At 54.7% G+C, this 20,845-nt stretch overlaps 2 protein-coding genes and 1 long non-coding RNA gene across 4 annotated transcripts in view; 1 reads left to right on the top strand and 2 right to left on the bottom strand.

The window, feature by feature from the left end:
• Positions 1 to 13,379, top strand: part of PAPPA2 (pappalysin 2) — a gene marked incomplete at its 5' end in the record, with an annotated part of 70,571 nt that extends 57,192 nt beyond the window's left edge. The window contains 2 exons of the mRNA XM_035333376.1: positions 9,303 to 9,401; positions 10,828 to 13,379. Coding sequence (XP_035189267.1) covers positions 9,303 to 9,401; positions 10,828 to 10,902 — 174 coding nt within the window. The remainder of the gene's footprint in view (positions 1 to 9,302; positions 9,402 to 10,827) is intronic.
• LOC118170900 lies at positions 3,521 to 7,379 on the bottom strand. The gene is made up of 2 exons (XR_004752916.1): positions 7,015 to 7,379; positions 3,521 to 4,123 (listed from the first exon to the last, which is right to left on the bottom strand). It is a non-coding gene; the product is annotated as an uncharacterized LOC118170900 (long non-coding RNA).
• Positions 13,380 to 18,176: 4,797 nt separating the features above from the next.
• ASTN1 (astrotactin 1) overlaps positions 18,177 to 20,845 on the bottom strand; it is a 40,568-nt gene continuing 37,899 nt past the window's right edge. For both annotated transcript variants that reach the window (XM_035333003.1, XM_035333004.1), the window contains exon 23: positions 18,177 to 20,285. In XM_035333003.1, coding sequence (XP_035188894.1) covers positions 20,051 to 20,285 — 235 coding nt within the window. In that variant the 3' untranslated portion in view covers positions 18,177 to 20,050. The remainder of the gene's footprint in view (positions 20,286 to 20,845) is intronic.

Raw genomic sequence — 20,845 nt, 5'->3', positions numbered from 1 at the left:
TATTTTATTTTATTTTATTTTATTTTATTTTATTTTATTTTATTTTATTTTATCTTATCTTATTTTATTTTATCTTATTGTATTTTTTAACATGGGTTTTATAGTAGTCATTATATTGCCACAAAGCACAACTACTACCAAAACTGTCTCATTCAAAGTATTTCTCTGGGGTCTATTTGGCACTGGGAAGAAGAGAGGTGATACCAGTCCCCTCATTTGACCAGGAGAAATGCCTTGAACATCATTCCCACCTCATCTGTGCTTGCTTGCAACCACATCGCCTCACTGCCCTCCCTCTCCTGCTTCCATCCTTGTGACCAAAAGCCCTGCAGATCTTGGAGGTCATTTCACTTGGGGGCCAAATTCTTGTGGGATGTGGGGACATCAGATGGGAAGAGTAGGATAGAGATGGAATACAACCCATTCATCTGGCTTTGCTGCATGACACCTCCCTCCCCATCCCTTATTTTTGTGTCTCCTTCATTTACCTGCACAACAAATGTTCTGCTTTTTTAGCTCCTCTTGGGTGTGACATGGTTCAGCTTGACTTGCCAGCTGTGCAGGCCACCTTAGTCCCAGATTCCTCCTCATTTCACAGCAATCCCTCACCAGGGGTACCTCCTTTAGGAGCCCAGCCTCTGCTCTCCACTGACCAGTCAACTGCTGCTCCAATGGCCTGTCCAGATCCCCTCAGGTCCAAGTCACCCCTCAGAGATGTCATTGTCTCTCCATTGATGGCAGAGAGCACGTTGGGTGAGGAAGCGTTCTCACCTGGCCACCTCAGCTAGGGTTCCACCCTCAGCCACTTCAGGCTGGGGCATGGCAGCAGCCACCAAGCCCAGCCTCAACCCACCCGGCCCCACCTCACCCATCTCCTGCTGGAAATTTCAAGTCACCACGCAGTGGCATCAGAGAGATGCTCGCTCATCATTCTCAAACTCTGGCGGCGAGACCAGCCTGCCTGCTCATCCCTCGCTCCTCTCCCCACCTCCTTTCTCTTTCCATTAATCTGGTCATCCATCTGCCTCCCGGTCTCTCGCTGCACCTTGCCAAGTTCCCCATCCCCGCGGCGCGGAGGCACGTAGTTCGGGATGCAAAGCCTTCCAGGAGCTCATCAGGAATACGAGTTAGAGCTGAGCACGCTTCGCCTCTCGAGGGCCAGCGGAACATCTCATCCCCTGCCATCAGTAGAAAAACAGATGGCAGCACCAGGGAGAGAGAGGAGGGGGCTTGGGGCTGGGTGGAGGAGGAGGAGAGAAGGCTCTCCTCCCCACCGTGGGCCTGGTGCTGTGCTCGGTCCGTGCATGAGGGTGGCCAGTATTTGCCACATCTCTGAAAGGAGAGCATCTTCCAGTCCACGCTACTCGCCAGCTCTGCACCCCGATTTCTCCCTCCGCAGGGACTCCTCTCTTTTCATACTGTGGTTCCAGTGGAAAAGCTCACTTATTTTATCATCACCGTGTTCACTCAGCATTACTCACAGGATGGAGCCACCGCCACCACCCTGCTCAGAGGAACAAGGGCTGCTCTCGCAGTGATCAAGCAGACACAGGCAGCCAAGACCTCCTGCAACATGCTGACCTCACCCCCGGCTCTGTTTCTCTGTGGCATGAGGGCAGCAAAGGGTTAATTGCAGTTTTAATCCTGGTAGGTGCCCTTCTGGGGAAAGGCAGAGGGTGACGGCCAAGGGGAAGGCTGGGGGGCTCTGCCTGAGGCTGGGGCACGGCCGGAGGCTTGGCCACAGGATGTCTGCCGGGTGTGCTGGGTGCCGGCAGGCCGAGCTGCTGGGGCCTTCTCAGGTGTTCGCCACACGAGGACAAGGTCTCGCTGCCCTTGCGCGTGCTGCCGACCGTGTTATCGCGATCGTAAAATGCTAAGCTGTTCTCTCTTTCGTGGTTTTCCTGAGTAATTGCCGTGGCAATTAGGAGTTAGGGATCAAAGCGTGGTTCTGGCTGCAAGCTCTTACTGCGGCTCGTGAACCAACAGGTGGCCGAGGACCCTGAAGGATCCTTGGCCCTTCTCACCGCTATGCATAAAACCCTCCCTTGGCACGTCTGTGGCCTCCACATCTCCAGAGGATGCAGTGAAGTAATCAAATCAATTAAAGGGATGCCACAGCTAGGCATCCTGAAAAGACTGGTACTCTCCAGTTTGGAGAGCAGGAGGTGGCTGGAGGTTTGCCAAGTCACAGAGGTGCTGGGTAAGATGGACGCAGAACTAGGGAGCACTGCCAGAGGCTGGCAAGGGGGTTTCAAACAGGTGAAAGAAAATATCTTGTACACAGTGAGCCCTGAACTCTGAACCTGGCTGGCAGGTGAGGCTGCAGAGGTGGGCAGTAGCTTTAAGTTCAGAAAGGGATTTAAAATATTTGTGAACATAGGATACTTAAATAGATACAAAAAGGACCAGGCAGGGCTGTATGAGCAGGAGAGGACCTTTGTCCCCTGCACACATGTGAAGTGTGATTACAGAGATCACATTTTCTTAAGAGACAAAGCAACCAGAGGGAAGCAAAGGAATCGCACAGGAGCATGGTGAAAGGGACAGGTTGCAGAGCCCCCCGTCCCACTCTCCCCGCTCTCTGCAGAGCCTTCGTGCAGCCAGGAGCGCAGACAGAGGAGTGGAAAGCCACTGAAAGCACCCGCTGAAATAAAAATCAGCAAGTTGCATTGGATAATAAACAAACATCCCCAAGTGTAGCCCAGCCAACTGCTCTTCCAACACGAATATTCCCCTTCAGCTCCTTCATCCCTCGTACATTGTTTTTCTTTCTGTTTAAGATCTGTAACAAGAACTTGGCAGAAACCAGATACAAGTGGGTCAGGAGGCCCTTGTGGTTTTCAGGGCTTGTTTTCCATAACCCGTTCTATCCTGCAACATATTTTGCACGAACGGCTTGGCAGGAGATCCCCCGCCTGGCAGCAGGCGAGGTGCTGGGGCAGGACGGCAGGCTGGTGCTCGTGGCAGGGGAAGCCCAGGCTTCCTGCGTGCGGGGACCCACCTCGGGGAGCCCCAGGCTTGCCAGGAGCACTGTCTCCATGCAGCATCTCCCTGTGCTCCCCCTTGCCTGCTCTCTGCTGCTTCTGGGTGCTTCCTCCCCTCATCTTCTGTGAGCACTGAGATCAGCGTGTAGAAAGGATGAGGCTAAGGGGAGCCCACCATGACCAAATCACGGACACAGATGCTTTTATTCAGGCAAAGATCTGCTCTCATGCGGTACACCTACACCACCTTCCCATCCCCTCCTTCCCTCTTGCCCCCACAGGCTGTGCAGAGCCCTTTCCAGATTGCCATCTGCTGAGATGCTCTCAGAGGAGCGTGGGTCAGGGCTGAAGAAACATCCCTGGGCCCACATGTTTGCAGGAAACCCAATGTCCACGGGACCCTCTTTGCCTGCAGCACCTCCAAATTACCAAGGCTGCTGGGAGCCGGGCAGTTGCTTGCTTGCCTTGGGCACCACAGTCCAAGGCACATAGGCTGAAACCAGACAGCAGGGTGCCTCCTTTCAGCCCATCCCTTCTTCCTTCAAGTATTCCTTCGAGTACATGGAGTGCTCTTTCTCAAGCAGCCAGCCTCTGTTTTCTTTATGAGGCGTGGGCCGCAGGATGCCAGAACTGGAGCAGATTTTCCTGAAGACCTGAGAAGGTGATGAAAGCAGCCTGCCCGTTGTGCTGATAAGGAATGGCTCAGGGACACCAGCAAAGTCAGAAACAACCGGCGTTTCTCTGTTTTGGTTTCTGGCTGTGTCAGAGGTGTTGGGGCAGGTCTGTGACTTCTCCAAGCAAGCCATCCTGTGGGCACGTGGCTCCAAGGGACAGCTGTGACAGTTCAAAAGCAGCACAGAAACTAGGTAGTGCAGAAATATTGGGTCACGCGCTGGGTCTGCAGGAATTTCTCTTTCCTCTTCCTCGAGCCACTCGTCCCGGGTGCTTCTTGCCAATTTTCTCGATCTCTCCTCTCTAGAGTTCTCTTTCCCTGGGTGAAGTCGGCCAGGTAGCACTTGCTTGCTGTTTGAAGTGGCCCAGGGCAGTGAGGCATCCCAAAAAAGCTTTTGAGCAGAAGCCAGCTCTGTTCCCTCTCTGTCCCTCCCTGTGTTTTTCTGAGCTGATTTCCTCCTTGCGTGCTGGAGAGCCTCAGGAAAGAGAGAGGGAAAGTCAGCATGCTTGGGGTGTCGGGGAGGGGGGAGAAAAAATAATGAAATAAAAGACACGCTGCAACAGAGAGAGGGCCAAGAAAAATATTTAATCCAAACAATGAACATTGTCATTTCCTCCCACAGTCTGCATTCCCCGTCAACTTCCCTGGGCAAGCCAGGGGAGCCAAGAATTGCCGGGCTCTCTGCCCCACCAGCATCAGTGTGTGCAAGGAAGGGATGCATCCTGGGGACACTGTGCTGGAGCATCCCTTTAGCTGTGGCTGTGGCTGGAGGGACTGAGAGCAGCCTGTGTTTTCTGTAAGGGAACAGTGCTTTGGAGTGATGCTGAAGGGATGGAGACGGATTTTTCCACAGGGGAATTTTTAGGGACCCAAGTAAAGACTGTGGGGTGGTGGATGCGCAGCAGGGTTGAGTGAACCAGCCTTTTAACAAGGCTTTGGGCACCCTTCACGTCCTCCAAGAGATATCCTGAAATAGCAGAGCTCTCTGAAGCACCTTGCCTGGGGACTATGGTGGCCCAGGTCTTGTGCAGCCTCCTTGTGCTCACCATCCTCCTCCCTGCAGCAGCTTTCTCGTACATGCTGTGAGATTTGCAGCAAGTCCCTGGTGGAGGTTTATCACTTAGTCATGTCCCTGTCTGCCTTGTTGCACCATCTCCCTTTGGGCTTCTCCAGTCTTCCCACCCAAGCCCTGGGAGACACTCATGCCACAAGAGCAGAAGCAGCAGCGACGAAGCCAATGCACAAGGTGTGGGGCTGAGAGCAGCAGCAGCATTTCCAGGGCTGGTCCCCGTGCCAAAATGATGCTCCTCCGGGGCTGCATTGAAAGCTACAGCTTTCCAGAGAGGCACCTGTGGCATGTGGCCATCCTAGCATGTACATTGTCCAAGGCCTTCCACATCAAAGCCCAAAATACTGATGCCCAAAGTGAAGGACATGAGGACCTGTGTGTCCTCTTTGGATGGGATCACCAAAGCCCTGCAAAGCCCAGGACCTGTACAGCCTCCTGGAGGCTGGGAGAAAACATTTTGCTTATTGAGCCTGGATTAATCCCCACAAATTGGGGATCTGGGCTTTTTCTAGCTAGGGGCAGATTGAAATCACAAGTATTTTCTGCAGCAGTGCAGTAGAGCTGTTCAGTACATAATTGGTCAGGTGCATGCTGCATTTTTTTTTTTCTTTTTTCAACCTTCCTCTGAAGCATCTGGAATGGGTCATTGCCAAAAGCAAGGTACTGGGGCTTCAGGTCTGCTCAGCCAGAGCAAAACATGCATTCCTGAGACAAACTGTTGACCAACTGCCTGTGACGCAGCACCAAAATATGTTCAGTACCGATGGCATCTGTGGTTTATCCGCCGTGCTTCGCTGCCTTCCCCAAACCCAGCCTCTCCGGCTGTCTTGCTCACGACCATTCCTGCCACACCCTTCCAGGCTCTTTTGCAGTGAATCAACTCATAAGGCAGTTTGAAGAAAGCATCTGGACCCTGTCCACCTCACCGATGACACTGGGGCAAGAGCCAAGGAGGTGGCCCTGGGCACCCTGCATGTCAGATTTGGATCAGCCAGCTATGGGGACAGAGCCAGCGAGTTCAGCCCCAGCCCTGGGGGCTCTGCAGGGATGGAGGAAAAAGCTGTGAGCAAAACACTGGATGCGTGGTTACTATTTTTATTAGGGCAGCGCATTCCCTGGGCCCTGCAGTGCCAGATGCCGATCTCCACGTGCTAACACATGTCCTGGCGATGCTCCTGTCTGAACAAAGAAGATGTATGACATAGCCCGGCTCACGGTGGCACGCAGCCTGGACAAGCAGCTCCCTGTCACATCCTAAAACACTTACAGGTCCTTCTGGGAGTCACCGGCATGCTCCAACCTCCCTTCACCCCATGCTGGCATTGCTTCCTGCAGAGCTGCATGGCTCAAAGACAGGCTGCTGTAGGTGATTTTGTCTCTCATATCACCTGTTTGTAGCTGGTTGCACTGCCCATGTCCTCCCTGGTCATGACTCTTGCAAGACCGCAATGTGACTCATGCAAGTATGGACAGAGGAAAGCCAAAGCCCACGGACGTGCCCCCATAAATGAAGGGCATCCAGCAGCACCATAGGTTTCTCTTTCTGCTCACAAAGACTGAAACCAGCTGGAGGCTCTCTGGGCAAAGCGACAGGATCCGTGGTGTCTCCCCTGGGGATCTGCTGAGAGGTGCAGCATCTCCTCGCCAGCCCATCCCTGGTAGCTCACCTTGATCTGCTGCAGCCCTGTAAGTACTGAGACTGTCCCAGCCCATCCCAGGGCTGCGAGGAGCAGGCCTGGCGGTCCCCAACCCCTGCTCCTGGCTCTCTGGAGCCTCCGGTCCAATTAGTCATTTCTTATTTTCCCCTCATATGTTTTTCCAATGTAATTCGGAGCATGAGCTGTTAAGTTTCCCCAACAAGTGTTGCCATAGGAGCCTGTATTTGTTTAGGGTGGGGTACGGGCTCCGGCGGCTTGAGGGGAGGGGGGCAATTAGCCCTAATAGATGTAGGGAGAAAGCAAGAGCCTCTTCTTGCTCATCCTGTCCCTGCCTCTGTCCTCCCCCACCTTGAACACAAGACACAATCTGGAAATCATTTCAGACCTGTGCAGCCGGGACCGGCAATCCTCTGCAGTAATTAGATGGAAACTGCAGGAGCAGCAGGTGTTGTTTTGCCAGTGAGTCATGACACATGGAGCAAAGCTCAAGGAAAAACTCTGCCGCGAAAGCAAATCGCATCCAGAGCGCGTCCCCGCCAGCGGCCATCCCCCAGCCTGCGTCCCCGCACCTGCCAGCCCCAGCATCGCCACCCCAGCCCACCACATCTCGGCCCAGAGACATTTGCTCACCATCCTTTGCTCACCACCGGTGCTTTTCTCTGGAAGAAGACGAGGAGTGTGTGCCCTATTGCATTGGAGAAATCGCACCCTGAGGTCCTCTGGCCTTCAAACAGAGGTGGATGTCCCCATGGAGAACCAATGTGGGTCTCAGCTGGCCAAAACCAGCAACCACGCTGCCTCTCTTCCTCAGCTTCCTCATGGGAGAAATGCCAGCGGTCCTCCTTAACTTCCAAGGGGCTGGGAGTGCTGGTGACTTCTGCGAGGCACGAGGTGAGAGCCATCGTGCAGAGCCCAGCTCCAGGACAAGCTTGGCTCCAGGGCTTCGTGCATCTTCTGGCAGCTGTGCTGTTTGCCAACATTCCCTGGGAAGTCAGGTGCAGTGGTTCCTGGGGTGGAAAGAGGTTTGGATGAGCAGCTGAGGGCACAAAAAGAAACCCCCTCCTCAGCTGCCCGGCTTAGCCCCAGGGGCTGTAGGTGGATGCAGCAGCGCTAGCGCCGACGGGTTCAGCAGCTCGCCATAACCCCTGCGCCTGTTCCCTGCAATGGGGGGAGCAGAGGGGCTGTGTTGGGCTCCAGTCTAGGGCTGAAAAAAAGACACGTTGGTTTCCTGGTTTGGGCTCGGCTCTGGTGTGAATCGGTGGCCTCAGCACGGTCGATATGGGGCGGTCCCGGTGCGGTGACATTTCTCTGCAGGCTGCTGCGTGGTTTAGCAGCGCTGTGGGTGAGTGGCCACCAAAGGCTGGGGTCGGGAACGTTTCCCTAAGCCCTGTTGTCACCTGGGGCCTCCAGACCGAGTGAAATGGGCCGGCTGCTTTCATGAGCAAAGGGATGGATGGCCAGGTTTCCACCAGGAGCCTCTCTGATGACAGCGGTCCTCCTGGAGGACGGCCACGGTTGCTGGGCCAGCAGCTACCAGCGCAGAGCGGGAGAATTATTTCGTTACTAATCACCCAGCTAATGAATGGACTCTCCGTTCTGTTAGCACATTTGGTTGTTGCTTGGCGGGGCTGATGTGGATCTGCGATAAATAAACCTCAGCTGCAGATCGTTCCTGACAGCTTTTTGCAAGTGCTCCACATGCACACAGTTCAGTTGCACCCGTCGCACGGCCTCGTTTCGCAGCCCCACTTGGCTGCTGCTCAGCTCCAGTTGCTTGTTTCTCTTCTCTGATCAGATGACTCATGTAACTAAACATAACAACAACAACAAAAAAAGAAAATAAAGTGGATTTCTGAATGGCTGTTTGTGCCATTTAATATTTCTGGTCAGAAAGCTGTTCTGTTGGAATAGCTTTCTGTTTCCACATTACAGCTGAAAGTACAGGAGGTTGCTAATGATGGGGCATTTGTCTGGGCTGCACAAGGGCAAGCTGGGCACCGTCACCCCACTAACTCATCAGGAGGCTGATGCCCTCTCCACTCAAGCCAGAGTTGGATTTTGCCTACAGGGAGCTAGTGCTCAAAGATCCCTTCTCTTCTTCCCACCCAGACACCAGATAATAGCCTTGCACTCCAACCTGGCAAGGTTTGGTGGAGCCGTGTGCTGTGGACTGGGCTAGAGCCTCTACTGGAGAACCCAGAGGAATTTGGGGGCATGTCCACTGGGGTCAGGGCCGTACCAGGAGCATTCTGGAAAAGGCTTAGGCCTTGCAACCAGCACTTGCCAGTGCTGGCTTGGCTTGGGCACAAGTGCTTCTGGGGGGCTCCTGACCTTGCCAAACCTCTCTCATAGTCCAAGAGATGCTCTGTTGCTCCTCATAACAGCCTCTCTGTTCTTAGCTGCCCAAGCCATGTCACCAGCCTCAACCTCAGAGCCAAGCTCTTTGGGAAGAGGGGTGATGGAGGGAAGAGCTGGGCCAGCCTCGCACCGAGCCCTGCCCTGGCAGTGAGCACGCAGAGAGCAGGATTACGGGGGCCTTGCATGAGGACGGTGTTGGAAGGTGGACGAGCGGGTGAGGTGCTGAACTCATTCCTAGGTGGGTTGCACTTGGCTCTGTGGAGAAGTGCTGCGTGGGATGGGGTCTTGTGGCACTCAATCTGGGGCCCCCTCGAGCAGTGTGGGTTTGCCTTCTTGTTTCCCGGCACAATCCCCTTGGGCAGAGGAAGCCCATCCCAGAGCTGCTGCCCTGCGAGCACCGTCTTCTGGTGGCCCTTGGCTTGAGGTGGGCTGTGCATCCTGGAACAAGGCCCTGCCTCATCAGGGGTGCGTGGTGGCATTGCTGAGGAGCAAGGATCTCTGCTTCTGGGGGGAACCTTCCACTTTTGAATAACCCTTTCATCTATGACTCCTTTCTCTAGCCTTTCCAAGCAGATGGCTGGTGTGACACCATCAACAACCGGGCATACTGCCAGTACGACGGCGGTGACTGCTGCTCCTCCACACTGTCCTCCAGGAAGGTAAGTGAGAGCAGGCCTGGATGTAGGATTAAGTGGTCACTGCTAGCCATGTTGTTCGGCTTTCCTGGCTGCAGAAACTGGCCTGCAAGGCAATTCTCCCATCAACAACCCATGATTTTAAACCAAAGCCAGCTGAAGCTGATAGACATCGGTTCCACTGATTACCGTGAGGTTTGGACCCACGCCAGCGGGACTGAGAGCTCAACCCAGCTCCCGCTGAAGCTCACAGGATTCCCTCTCATTTTGGGAAATAAGTCCCAAATAAATGATTTCCATCATAGTGCTAGTCATGGTGAGTCAGAAGTCACCTTGTTGTATAACAGAGCAATCTCAAGGGACTTTGGCATTTGGCATGGTCCGTTGGCATCTGCTGTGGGTTGTGTTTCCCTCCCAGTACTCGGGGGAAAGAAGGAGGAATAGCAGAGGGAGCAACTCAGTGGAAGAGTTGCGCAGACCCTTCTTTGTCTCCCACCACAACCACCCCTCCCATCTAACTCGCTATCCATAACTCACAGCCCATCCTTCCTAAACATATCCAACAGCAAAACAAACCATAGGGCATGAGATAATTTCTCACTGCAAAAATATGTGAATTTGGATCTTCTCATCTTTGTTGTGGAGCTTGAATCATTTTTCCTTTCATCACACACACATACGGAGAGAAAGGGAAAAATGAAATCCTGGGAAGATCCAGCTGAGATAGGAGAGAAAAGGCTTTACACCCAAGTGATGAGTGAAACCTGTGTACCGATATCACATCTCAGAGCCAGGCATGGCTCTCAAGGGTTTGAAACATCTGCATTTCTGGCCAAAATAAAGGATGGGTTTGCAGTGGAAGGCAGGGGGGTTCAGTCCCATGGCTCTCAGGAGCCCCAGCCCCAGCTTGTGTCCCCCCCGGGTCCCAGCTCTCCAGCAGCATGAGCTCCTCCAAGGAGTGCAAAAGACAAGGCTGTGCAACCTCCGTGCTATGGCTGAGCCAGGAAGAGCCAGCAGTAGGTTGAAGGACAGCACCACGAGCTCGGGCATGGACATGGGGCTTTCCAACATGGGTCAAAGTAAAACTGAAATCTAGACGTGCCTCACCTAGTCCAAATGGTTAACACCCACCAGGAGACAGTTCTCCTGAGGGTTTGACTTTTGGAGCACAAGACTGAAGCTGACCCCGATGGCAAAATTTGAAATGCAAGTTGCTGAAGAGGAAAACGCTAAGAACAAACTTCAGCTGTGGGTTGCAGCTACCACTGGGGACACCCCGTGGTGGAGCTGTTTTCTGGTAGAGCCTAGCAGTCACCACGACACCAACATCAGCCCAAAGTCTGTCCGTACCGAGGCGGAGAGGGTTGGTGGAGCTGCAGAGCTGCTGGCAGGCCAGGGGCCTCAAAGCAGAGACTTGGTCTGGGCTTACCTCTCCCTTGTGTCCCTCCAGGTGATCCCATTTGCTGCTGACTGTGACCAGGACGAATGCACGTGCCGTGACCCGGCGGCGGAGGAGAACCAGTAGCAGGGCCATGGAGGACCTCTGTCAGTCAGGCGAGCGCCTGAGGAGCGAAGGGGCACCAACAGGTGGTGGCAGGGTGCCAGGGGCAGGAGGCCTGAGGACGAGCCGGGCAGGAGGATGGCAGTGGAAGCCACCGAGCAGTGGTGGCTGTGGAACAGGAGGCCAGGCGGTCCCATCCCCATCACCGCACCCTGCCCCACAGGCTCCTGCCCGGGACTTCGGGGTCTGGCCCGAGGGGCTCAGCACAGGGTCCAGCACCAAGAGCCCAGACGCTGCCACGGACATGTGTCCTGGACCGGAGTCTGAGCATTTGTCTTTGCTCTGGATTTTGTCACTATTCACCCCCCTCCCTCTGCTGTACAGGCTTCTTTTAGCAAGGTCGAGGTAGTTGTGATCTCCGCAAATATTTAAACTTAATTATATATATATATACATATATATATATAATATATAAAAATATATATTATATTTTCTTTGCTCTTGATGAAGCTGAGAAAGGATACCCTTTGTCACACACCCATGCTGCTGTGAAGTACAAACCATTGGGAAAAGGGCAGGTCCGGGCGGGAAGAGCAGGGAATTCCCCCTCGTTTGCTGAGAGGGAGCTGGAAGGAGGACAGAGAGAGAAGCCAAACACTCCAGCCAAGCCGGGAGAGAGCTCCCAGGTGGGAGGCATGGAGGCCAGAGCCTCGAGGTATTCTTGGTATCCGCTGAAGGCAAGTTTTGCCCTTGGGATTTGCCTGCTGCTGGTTCTGGAACAGGATTTTGAGGTTGAGAAGTGTTGCTGTGCCCTGGACTCACCACAGCTGGTGAGATCCAGCTAGACGAGGGATGTGATGGGCAAGCTGGAATAACTGTGATGCTCTGAGATGAAGGAAGCTGAAGTGGCCCTTCTTTTCTTTCCCCACATCTCCAAGCATGGGCTTCAGTCAGCAGCTCTTGGGGGAGACCAGGCCCTGTAGAACAGGGATGGACAGGACCCGGATGACTTCTCAGGACACCTTGAGCATCATCTTCTCCTGTTGAGCTTTTCCTTATTGCTATCTCCATGGCCCAGCCCATTGCACTGCACATCCAGTCCATGAGTTTCTTCCTCCTGTAGATACCAAGTGAAAATCTTCAGATTCTCTCCTCACCCCGAAAAGGCCCAGCTAGAAACTTTGCCCCCCCCCCCCCCGAAGCTTGGCTTGGGAGCCCGGGCCAGCCCCACAATGTGGCAGGCTGAGAAGGGCCCAGCTCCAGCTGGGGCTGTCACCGATGTCTTTGTGCTGCAAAGAGAAAAGGGATGGAAGGAGGAGAGCGGAGAAGGGACCCCAGAGCAGGAGCACGGAAACCCATCGGTGTGCAGCAGGCTCTGCAGCCCCAGGAGGCTCTCCAGCCCCTCGGTGCCTGGCCTGAGCCGGTGGAGTCAGGCTCCAAGCCAGGGTTTGTCTGGTGCAGGAGTGATGGAGAGAGGGTGACACGGTGTGGAGAGACCAGGGATTTTCAAGGCATCCTTTGGCTTTTGCTAGCATCCTCCTCACAGCCCTTTTTGTCAGGCATCTCCCAAAGTTATATTTGGCTGGAGGACAGGAGTAGGGGGCAGAGGCACCTGGGCATCACACCAGCACCGAGGCAAGAGACGCTGTGTCCTTCTCCGAGCCCTTTCCCTATCCTGAGTGCTCCCATTATGGGGCTGGTCACATCCTGTCCTGCCCTTGCTGCCTGCCCTGGTCCAGGCAGGGATGTTCAAGGGGGTTCTGGGACCCATCTCCTCTTGACATTTCTGGTCCTGTCACGCACAAGCAAAAACACCCCATCTTTTCACCCAAATGTACGGTCAGTTTGGCAGAGCTGCAATTTTTTGCTTCAAGCAACTTTTCTATCCCCCCCAAAAAAAAAAAAGGAAATGGAAAAAGAAAAATAAGCCCTCTGTGAGTCTGATGCCCCATGGAAGGTGCAGCTCAGGTGTCCCATCCCACTCCATCACAGGGAAGGGGACACCCAGGGCTCCCCAGGCACAGGCACAGCAAGAGTGGGGGACACCATGGGGTCATGGTGGCCATGGTGTGGCCATGGGGACCTGGTGGCCACACATACACGAGGTGAGGGTGACACACAGAGGGAGATGGGAGAATTTCAAGCCTTGGCATCTTGTCACCTGCCTGATGTCAGCATTACCTGGGCACCTATGCATTTAGATGCTGAAATTTTACACTTTTTGCATGAAAATCCTGGTCTCAGTCATGGCTTGTCCCTGATCACCACGGGCAGGAAGGGACGGGGGGGCTGGAGGTGCTGGCTTGGCTGGAAGAGGTCTGTGCTTCTCATGGTTGAATAGCTTCTACATACCGAAATATTGTTCTTCTATAGCGACACTGAGCGGTTTTTGTCCCCTTTAGGGTTTTATTCACAACGGAGGCTGCTGCTATTTTTATTTTTTTGTATTTGATAATTATTTTTTATAAAAATCTATGAAAAATAAATAATCTTCTCATCCACCACCTCTCCTGCCTCTTTGCTTCAGCTGACGGGGTACGGGCTGGGGACGGAGGTGGTCCAGCGGCACCTGCACCCCCCTGACCCACAGCCCTCCTCTGCCCCAAACCACGGACTCCCCCAGCGCTGTCTCAGCCCACCAGGAGAAGGCCTTTTGGGTTTGGGGGGACCTCAATGCCCTCCACATTTAAGGCTACCACCCAGGCAGCTGTGCTGTGCCACCAGCTGCAAGGACAATTTTGCAGCCAGGCAAGAAGGGGACCATCACCTCTGTCTCTTTTTGCTTTTCACTGCTCATGCCACAAACTGGCCCACAGCAGGTGTCTTTTGGTAATTAACCCACCATAAAAGTAGGAAATTTGTGTGTTTGTGTATTTCAGGTGCCACCTCTCTGGGGACAGGGAGCACAGGATGGCTCCCATCAGTGCCCAACATGCCAAGTGGCTCCATGGCAAGAGAGTTAAAACCAAAAACAATAAGAAATGTGCTTAATAATTTTAGAAAGCCATTTATCAATTTAATTTTTAACAACCACATATTCTTTGCAAGTACAGACAGAAAGCCCTGCATGAGGTGGGTGGCACCATGGTGCTGGGCTCCAGGTCTGCCATCAGATGGTGGTGAACCCAAAGGGATGCCAGTGACTTCAGCACCCACCGTCGTGGAGTGTAACAGGGACCACGACAAGCTAATGCCACAGTGCCAGCTGAGCCCGGTCCCATGGATGTCCTCAAACCCTGCAAACATCCTATGTCCCCAAGACAGGGGACATCTACAGACCTGTGGCCACATCCCGACCGGGGGCAGCCCGCTGTTTGGTCATGTCCTTGGGGCTGGATTGTTCAGAGGAAATATTGCTTTTTATAGACATTGGGGAAAAGAGCTTCCAGGGCTTCTCTTTCCCCTTGCCAATGTGACTATTCCAAGCCTCTCCCCCCGTCAGACCAATGTCCCCCCAGCCAGACACCGGCTCTCAGCGCTCACCTGCCCCGGTGCGGGGTGGTCCCCAGGGAGCCCCTGCACCCTCTGGCAGCTCCGTGGCAGGGTTTGAGCAGCCCAAACCCGAGCTAGGAGCTGTTTGTCTTTCCTCCACCGCACGCCTCCCTTGCAGATGCCGGAGAAGGTGAGTCACGGCCGGGTGAGCGGAAAGGTTGGGAAGGACTGGAAAACACAAGTGATGGCAGCAGGCTGGGGGCCTGATGGATGCCGTGGGGCAGCGCCGAGGCTACAGAAGGCAACAACAGCCCAAATGTCCTCCTGGCATGAGCATGTCACCAGCCCCGGCCCCAGAGAGGGGCGATGGGAAGAGAACATGCGAGGAAGAGCCCCTCGCGTTGGCTGTGTGCTGGGTGAGCCCCGCTCCATCACCAGACACCTGGGGGGGCGAGGGCGGCTCGGTGCTGTCGAACACCCATCCCCTTGTCACCACAGCCCGGGTGTGTGGGGCCCTTCCTTCTGCAGGCAATTGGAGCCAGATGTGCTGATGGAAACCAGCTGAGCTGCCCGGGGTTGTGCTGCTGCTGGAAGGCAGGGAGGCCACAGCAAGCCCTGAGGATGCCGGGTATGAGGACACAGCAGGGCTGCCTCCAGCACCGCCCTTCACAGCATGCCCGGGGGGGGTCTGGGGTGCTCCTGCTGGGGATGCTCAACCCATCCTGAGCCTCCCTCTGCATTATCTTCCATCTGCCACGTCCCAAGTCCTGCCTTTACACCCTGCTCCCTCTCCTCCTCCAGCAGCCACATGCCTCCCCCTGGTGAGCACCAGCCCCTCCTTTGCTCCTGGTCTCTGCAGGAAGCCTCTCGCCGCTCCCCGGAGGAGGAACAGCAGTTCCCAGTGAGACCCAATGTCCCCAGAGCACAGATTCCCACCAGGACCAGATTTTCATGGAGGACAATTCGTTGAGGCGCCACAGCCTCAAGCATGGGAGGGAGCCACCAAACAACCAGCACTCCAGCTGTGGGGTCGGCACTTAAAACAAAACAGGGCTGATGTCTAGGGCAGTACCCAAGTGAAGAGCAGTTTTTCCATCCCATCCCCTCCTTCCCACCAACCACCCAGCCTCGAAGCAAGAGAGGCCGGCCCCTGCGTCCCCAAGACAAGGGGGACGTGCAGTCGAGCAGGGTGGTGGCTCTTCCAGATGCACAGACTGGGTTTTGGGAAGCTTTGGCAGCAGTTGGGATGCCCAAGGAGTTCATGCTGAGTTACAAAATGAGGTGGCTACTGGCACCATGGGGACACGGTGACTTGCGTGAGGGCTGCAGTGCTGGGATGTTATCCACGCCTGCTCTAAAATGAAGAAATCCCTGCGAGCACCTCCTTGTAGAGGGCAAATAAAGTCTGCTGGCCAACAGCAGCCCTTCCAACACACACACACGGAGCTGAATGGCACTTAAACCGGCAGATTTTCATAATTTTAGAATGCCAAAATCAGGGAACCACACCTGCTTGCTTCTGGGGAGCTGGGAGACACTGGTGGGAGCAAGGCTGGGCTGTGCCTACCGCCTCTCCAGGCCCTAACGCTGCCTTTCCCTTCGGCTGGTGGTGCATCCTTTACAGCCCACGTTGCCCTGTTGGGGTGACTTTCTCCCATGGCTTTCACATCAGGATCTTCTGACACAGCAGTTCATGCCAGTGACCCCATCTCGCTGCCATGCAGCCTCTCTCCTCCTCCTCCTCTTTCTCTTCCTCCTCCTCCTTCGCAGGTCATTGTGCAACAAGCTGGTGAGCTGCATGGAAAATAGTAGAAGGAAAGTATTGGGTGTATTTTTAACTTATTTTCCTGCAATTTAGCAGTGGGAATAGAGAAAAAAAAAAATCAATTTGTTCCATGAGGCGGAATGAAGTCTGGTTTCCTATGGATTTGTGCTCCATAGCCCCTAAATCCCCCCTCTCCCATATCCTGCCAGGCATCCTGTCTGCGCACACAGCGATCCCCCGCCGCCCCCGGGTCTCCCACCTCCTGGCAGGGCTGGTGGCAACACGCAGCAGGCCTGGGGAAAGGCCCTGCTGCCACGAGTGTGCTGCCTCTGAATGCTCAATTGCACTGTAAGTGAATTTTAAGGCATCCTTTCTGTCTCCCCCACCTGCTCAGGCACAGCTTTTTGCATCGGTCATAGGAAGCTGCTGGTCCTCTGCCAGGGGTCTGCCAAGTGGAGCAGGGGGTGGGGGGCCACCAGACCGCATCATCCCGTCCACCTTGTATCTGAATACGATCAGGCTAAAAGGCATTTTTTGGAGTCCACTCCCAAATTCCCAGCACCTGTGGAGGTTTGCAAAGCAAAGCCCCTGGCTGAGGGTGTGTTAACACAGTCCTTCCCCCACACCCAAAGGGATCTGGACCTTCCTGTGCTGGTGGAGCAGGTAAGGGTAACCGAGGCGAGGCTCCTTCCGTGCTTTGGGACTTGGCTAACCTGGCGGGCAGACGGGCTAATGCTAAACTTGTGCGAAGAGGCGAAGAGTTCAAAGCCTGGGAGCTTTTCATCCGCTCCCAAGAGATGACATCAGCTGGACCAAAACTGCAAACAAACATCCCAGATTGCCAGAGCCACGGATTACTAACAGCTCCGTTTAATAGTCGGTTAAATTATCATCTGGAGTTGTACATAGTGCTAGTGACTTTTTGTTGTTGTTGTTCTTTAAAACCTTTTTTTTTTTAAGTAATCCGGAAGGGTTTTGTGTTTCTTGCCGCGTGGCTATCCAACCCTAGAGCACCCTACTTTCAAGCTACAGTAGTAAAATGTCACATTAGAGTTTTAATATAACATCAAGGAACATGAATTGTAGCCATCTTTTTAAAGAAAAGGACCAAACCATCCTTATATGTTAAATAACGGCACGACAAGTAAAAGGTAGTAATGCTATTACAGGGGAACGGGTGCAGCAAAGAAAAGTTAATGACCCAGAGGTTCATCCCAGGTGAATGGTCATTCATTAATTCGGAAATAAAACAAGGAGAGAGGGCAGGAGGGTGAGGGAGGTTGGGAAAAGGACAAAACACATTGTCTTCTCCTGCAGTTGGCAGCATGGAAAGAGGCAGGAGTCCATGAGAGGAAACACTGTGCAGAGCCAGGGGTGGCTGCTTGGGGCAGGAGCCTTTGGCAGATGAAGTCCTCCAGCTCTGCAGGGAAGGGGACGCCTCGGGGCTGTCTGAGCAGCTGTCTGAGATGAGCATATGTGCTATAACTCATGGATTTTGGCAAAAAAATAATAATACAAGTTTGGGCAAATTTCTGAGGTGCAAAGCCAGAGAGAGAAACCAAGCAGAAAGGCTGAACCAGGCCAGGGCTGCCACGAAAATGGGCACCTGCCACACCGAGACAGGCGTGCGGTGACAACGTGATGGTCACCCAGGTGCTGCAGAGTGGTGCCTGTCATGGGCTGGTGACACTGAATCCCCCCCGTGCAAGGGTCTTGGTGTCTGACCTCATGTGGGTCACCTCGCCCTCACCCTCGGGGTGTCCCTCTCCCAGCCAAGGGAGCCCTCACCCAACTGCAGGGCTCAAAGGAGCGCTCTGGGGGGGGGAGATTTCCAGCAGGAGAGACCCGTCGTGGCCAGAGCCGGATGGCAACACCCAGGGAAGAGCCCAACCCGGCTCTGCAGGGTTTCTAGTGACCGTGAAAGGGCTTAGAAAATAGTGGAGTGGGAGCAGAACGGAAACATGCGCAGGGCCCCACGGTAAGTTCTGCGTCCGGGTGAAAAAGCCCCCGAGCGCGCAGGGTTGTCCTGGCAGAGTCAGGGTGCACGGCTGGCAGGCTGCGCCCGCCCTGCTCCTGCTGCTGCACCTCGTAAGCAACACGAGGGAGAAGGCTGCTCCCAAAAGGAAAACCGTCTGCGTTTCCTATAAAGGCCACGTAAGCGGTATTACATGGCCAGCTACCAAGTCGCATCCGGGCCAGAGCAGCCTCTGTCCAAGCATCCCTCCAAGGCACTGCACAGAGGTGCCCTTTGCTCACCGCTGGCCGGCTGCCTGGATGGTGTTAAAGGATGTCTCAGCGTCGGCTGGAAGGAGAAAGAGACCGAACCAAAGTGTCTTGGCCAAGATTCCCCATGGCTGAAAGGAAACGGAGCACCTGCCCATGCGTACCTGAGCATGGAGATGGTGCTGGGCTTGCTCTGAGCACCAAGCCCCCAGCAGCATTAAGCACATCAAAATAGAAGGAAACACGTGTGAAGGGAAGCCTGAAGGCTCTGGTAGACTTTTCTTGCAAAAATTGGGTGTTTGCCCGCTGAGCCCTGCCAGATGAACTCCTTACACAAATGACACTCGGATGCCCAGGTAATACTGACTGCTGGTGGCTGCGCCCAGCAGCTCTCCCACCCTGCCTAGCTGCCCCCGTGTGAGAGCTCTGCCCATGGGAAGGAAAAGGAAAAATGCAGCGTGGTCCTGCGGGGGGATGCTCGTGTGCTCTGATCGGCTGCTGTGCGACTTCTGCAGCGCGGCGCCGGTGGCCGTGACCGGCTGCGGGCCACAGCAGCCTCCCCTCCAGTGCTGCACAAATACTGAAGCCATGTCCTCAGCAGGTAGTGCGAGGAACGAGGTGGAAAATCAAAAGAGACAAGGCTGACGATTGCTCCTGCCAAGTCTGAAAAATGAAAAGGAAATTTCGCTCTGAAGAGGCATCGTAAAAAATCTCTCTGTGGGACTCCTGGCTTGTCCAGATCAAAGGTGCACAGCTGGCAAGTCCAGAGGTGCCTCCACTGCAAACCAGGCTGGCAGCTGAGGCTAAAATGAAGCCGTTTGCTGCCTCCAACTGCATCAGTGGTAACGGGGTTTTGGGGAACGGTTTGCTCCGAACGGAGCCCAGCCTCCGTTTTTTAATGTTTGACAAACGCTAGTTTGTCATTGCTTCTAAGCCTTTATTACAGTGGGTTAAAAAGTAAAAAATAAATAAACAATTAAAAAAAAAAAAAAAAGGAAGGAATTTTTGAGTTGACTTCCTAGGAGTTTGGTCCCACGAGAAAACAGATCGCAATGTCCAGCTGACCGCTGGCCCTGCGGGCAGGCTGCCCGTGCCCCGGCGCACCCGGCGTCTCTGAGCCGACAGGGATCTGGCCGTGGCAGAGCAGCCCCGAGGAGGTGGGCTCACCGCCACTTCTCCTCCCCTCACCTGGGCCGATGACACCACAGCTGAGCCAAGTCTCATCCAGACCTCATGCTTTACAATTGTAAAAATAAACAACAAAAAAAACCCACACCCCAAACACCCTCCTGGCTGCCTGGTGGCTGTTTTGCTCAGCGATGACCATTCGCGTCCCAGCCCGACCTGCGTGCCCCGTCTCCGTTTCACCAGCTCTCCCTTCCCCCCGTGTCACCGTGCTTCTCCCGTGCCCGGTGGCCCCTCGTGGCTGGGGCAGGGACACGGGGTGGTGCAGAGGGCCGTGCCCCCCGGCCTGCCGCCTCCACGCCCCCGCGCCCACCGTCCGGAACCTCTTGGCAACATGAACAGAACAAACCAAGAAAACAGGGTCCCACAAGACTCCTAACTAGAAAGACTTTTGGCCAAGCCGAAGAAGAAAGTAATACTGAGGCAGAACTGCGCAGAGCAGCCATCTCGCTCCCCGGTCCCAATTTCTGTCTCCAGAGACACCCCCCCCTCCCCGCTGTGGGTCCGTATATAAAACCCTCCCCGCCGCCCCGGGAGGGCCGGCGTGCAGGCGGGTGCCTGCGTCCCTCAGTAGTCCTTGTCCCCGTAGTCGTTGTAGAGGACGTTCAGCGTCTGCTCCTCGCACGTCTTCTTGAGGTCCCGGCTGAGCTCCGACCAGTCGAGCCCGTAGGGTTTGATCTCGCTGTAGCGGCAGGCGAGGTACTTGAGGGACGAGCGCTGGAGGCTGATCTTGGGCTCCTGCAGGAGGCCGTGGCACCAGCTGCTGAGGTCCGCCAGCTGCGAGAGGATGAGGCCGGCCTTCCTGCACCGGGGGCGACGGAAACACCACGGGGAGGGCAGGACGAGAGCATGCGGAGAGAAAAGTAAAGGTGGTTAAAGGCTGCCCGAGCCCCAGGAGCGTCTCAGGCGGCATCACCCGCCACCGCTGCAGCTCCGGGACCCCACATCACAGGGTGGGAGAGTGGGAGCAAAGAGGCAGGGGGGAGAAATGCCAGGAGCCGTCAGGCACACGGGGGGAGCATCGCCCCCTCGCCACCACGTGGCTCAGGGGGATGTGGTGGAGGAGGAACGCACAGCGCTGGGAACCGGCCTGCTGGGACGTCCCTGAGCATGAAGGAGATTTAGGGAGAAAAACAAACAAACAAAAAACCCACACTCAAAATATCACGCCTGTCATCTGTATTAGGATGGCTTGTGGGCTTTTGTTATGAGCCCCATAAGATGCGGTGTCATAAAATGTAAGTACAGGCAATGACACTCCTGACACATGACTTATAATGCTTAATAACAGTTTAGGAAATGTGTCCCACAGGACAGCGTGCAAGCTAGAAGGAATACATCAACGCATACAACATCCGCGTA

The sequence above is a fragment of the Oxyura jamaicensis genome, chromosome 8 (assembly GCF_011077185.1).
Source record: "Oxyura jamaicensis isolate SHBP4307 breed ruddy duck chromosome 8, BPBGC_Ojam_1.0, whole genome shotgun sequence".
NCBI classification, from domain to species: domain Eukaryota; kingdom Metazoa; phylum Chordata; class Aves; order Anseriformes; family Anatidae; genus Oxyura; species Oxyura jamaicensis.
The sequence above is the reverse complement of the archived record's forward strand: the minus strand, read 5'-3'. Positions and strand labels throughout refer to the sequence as shown.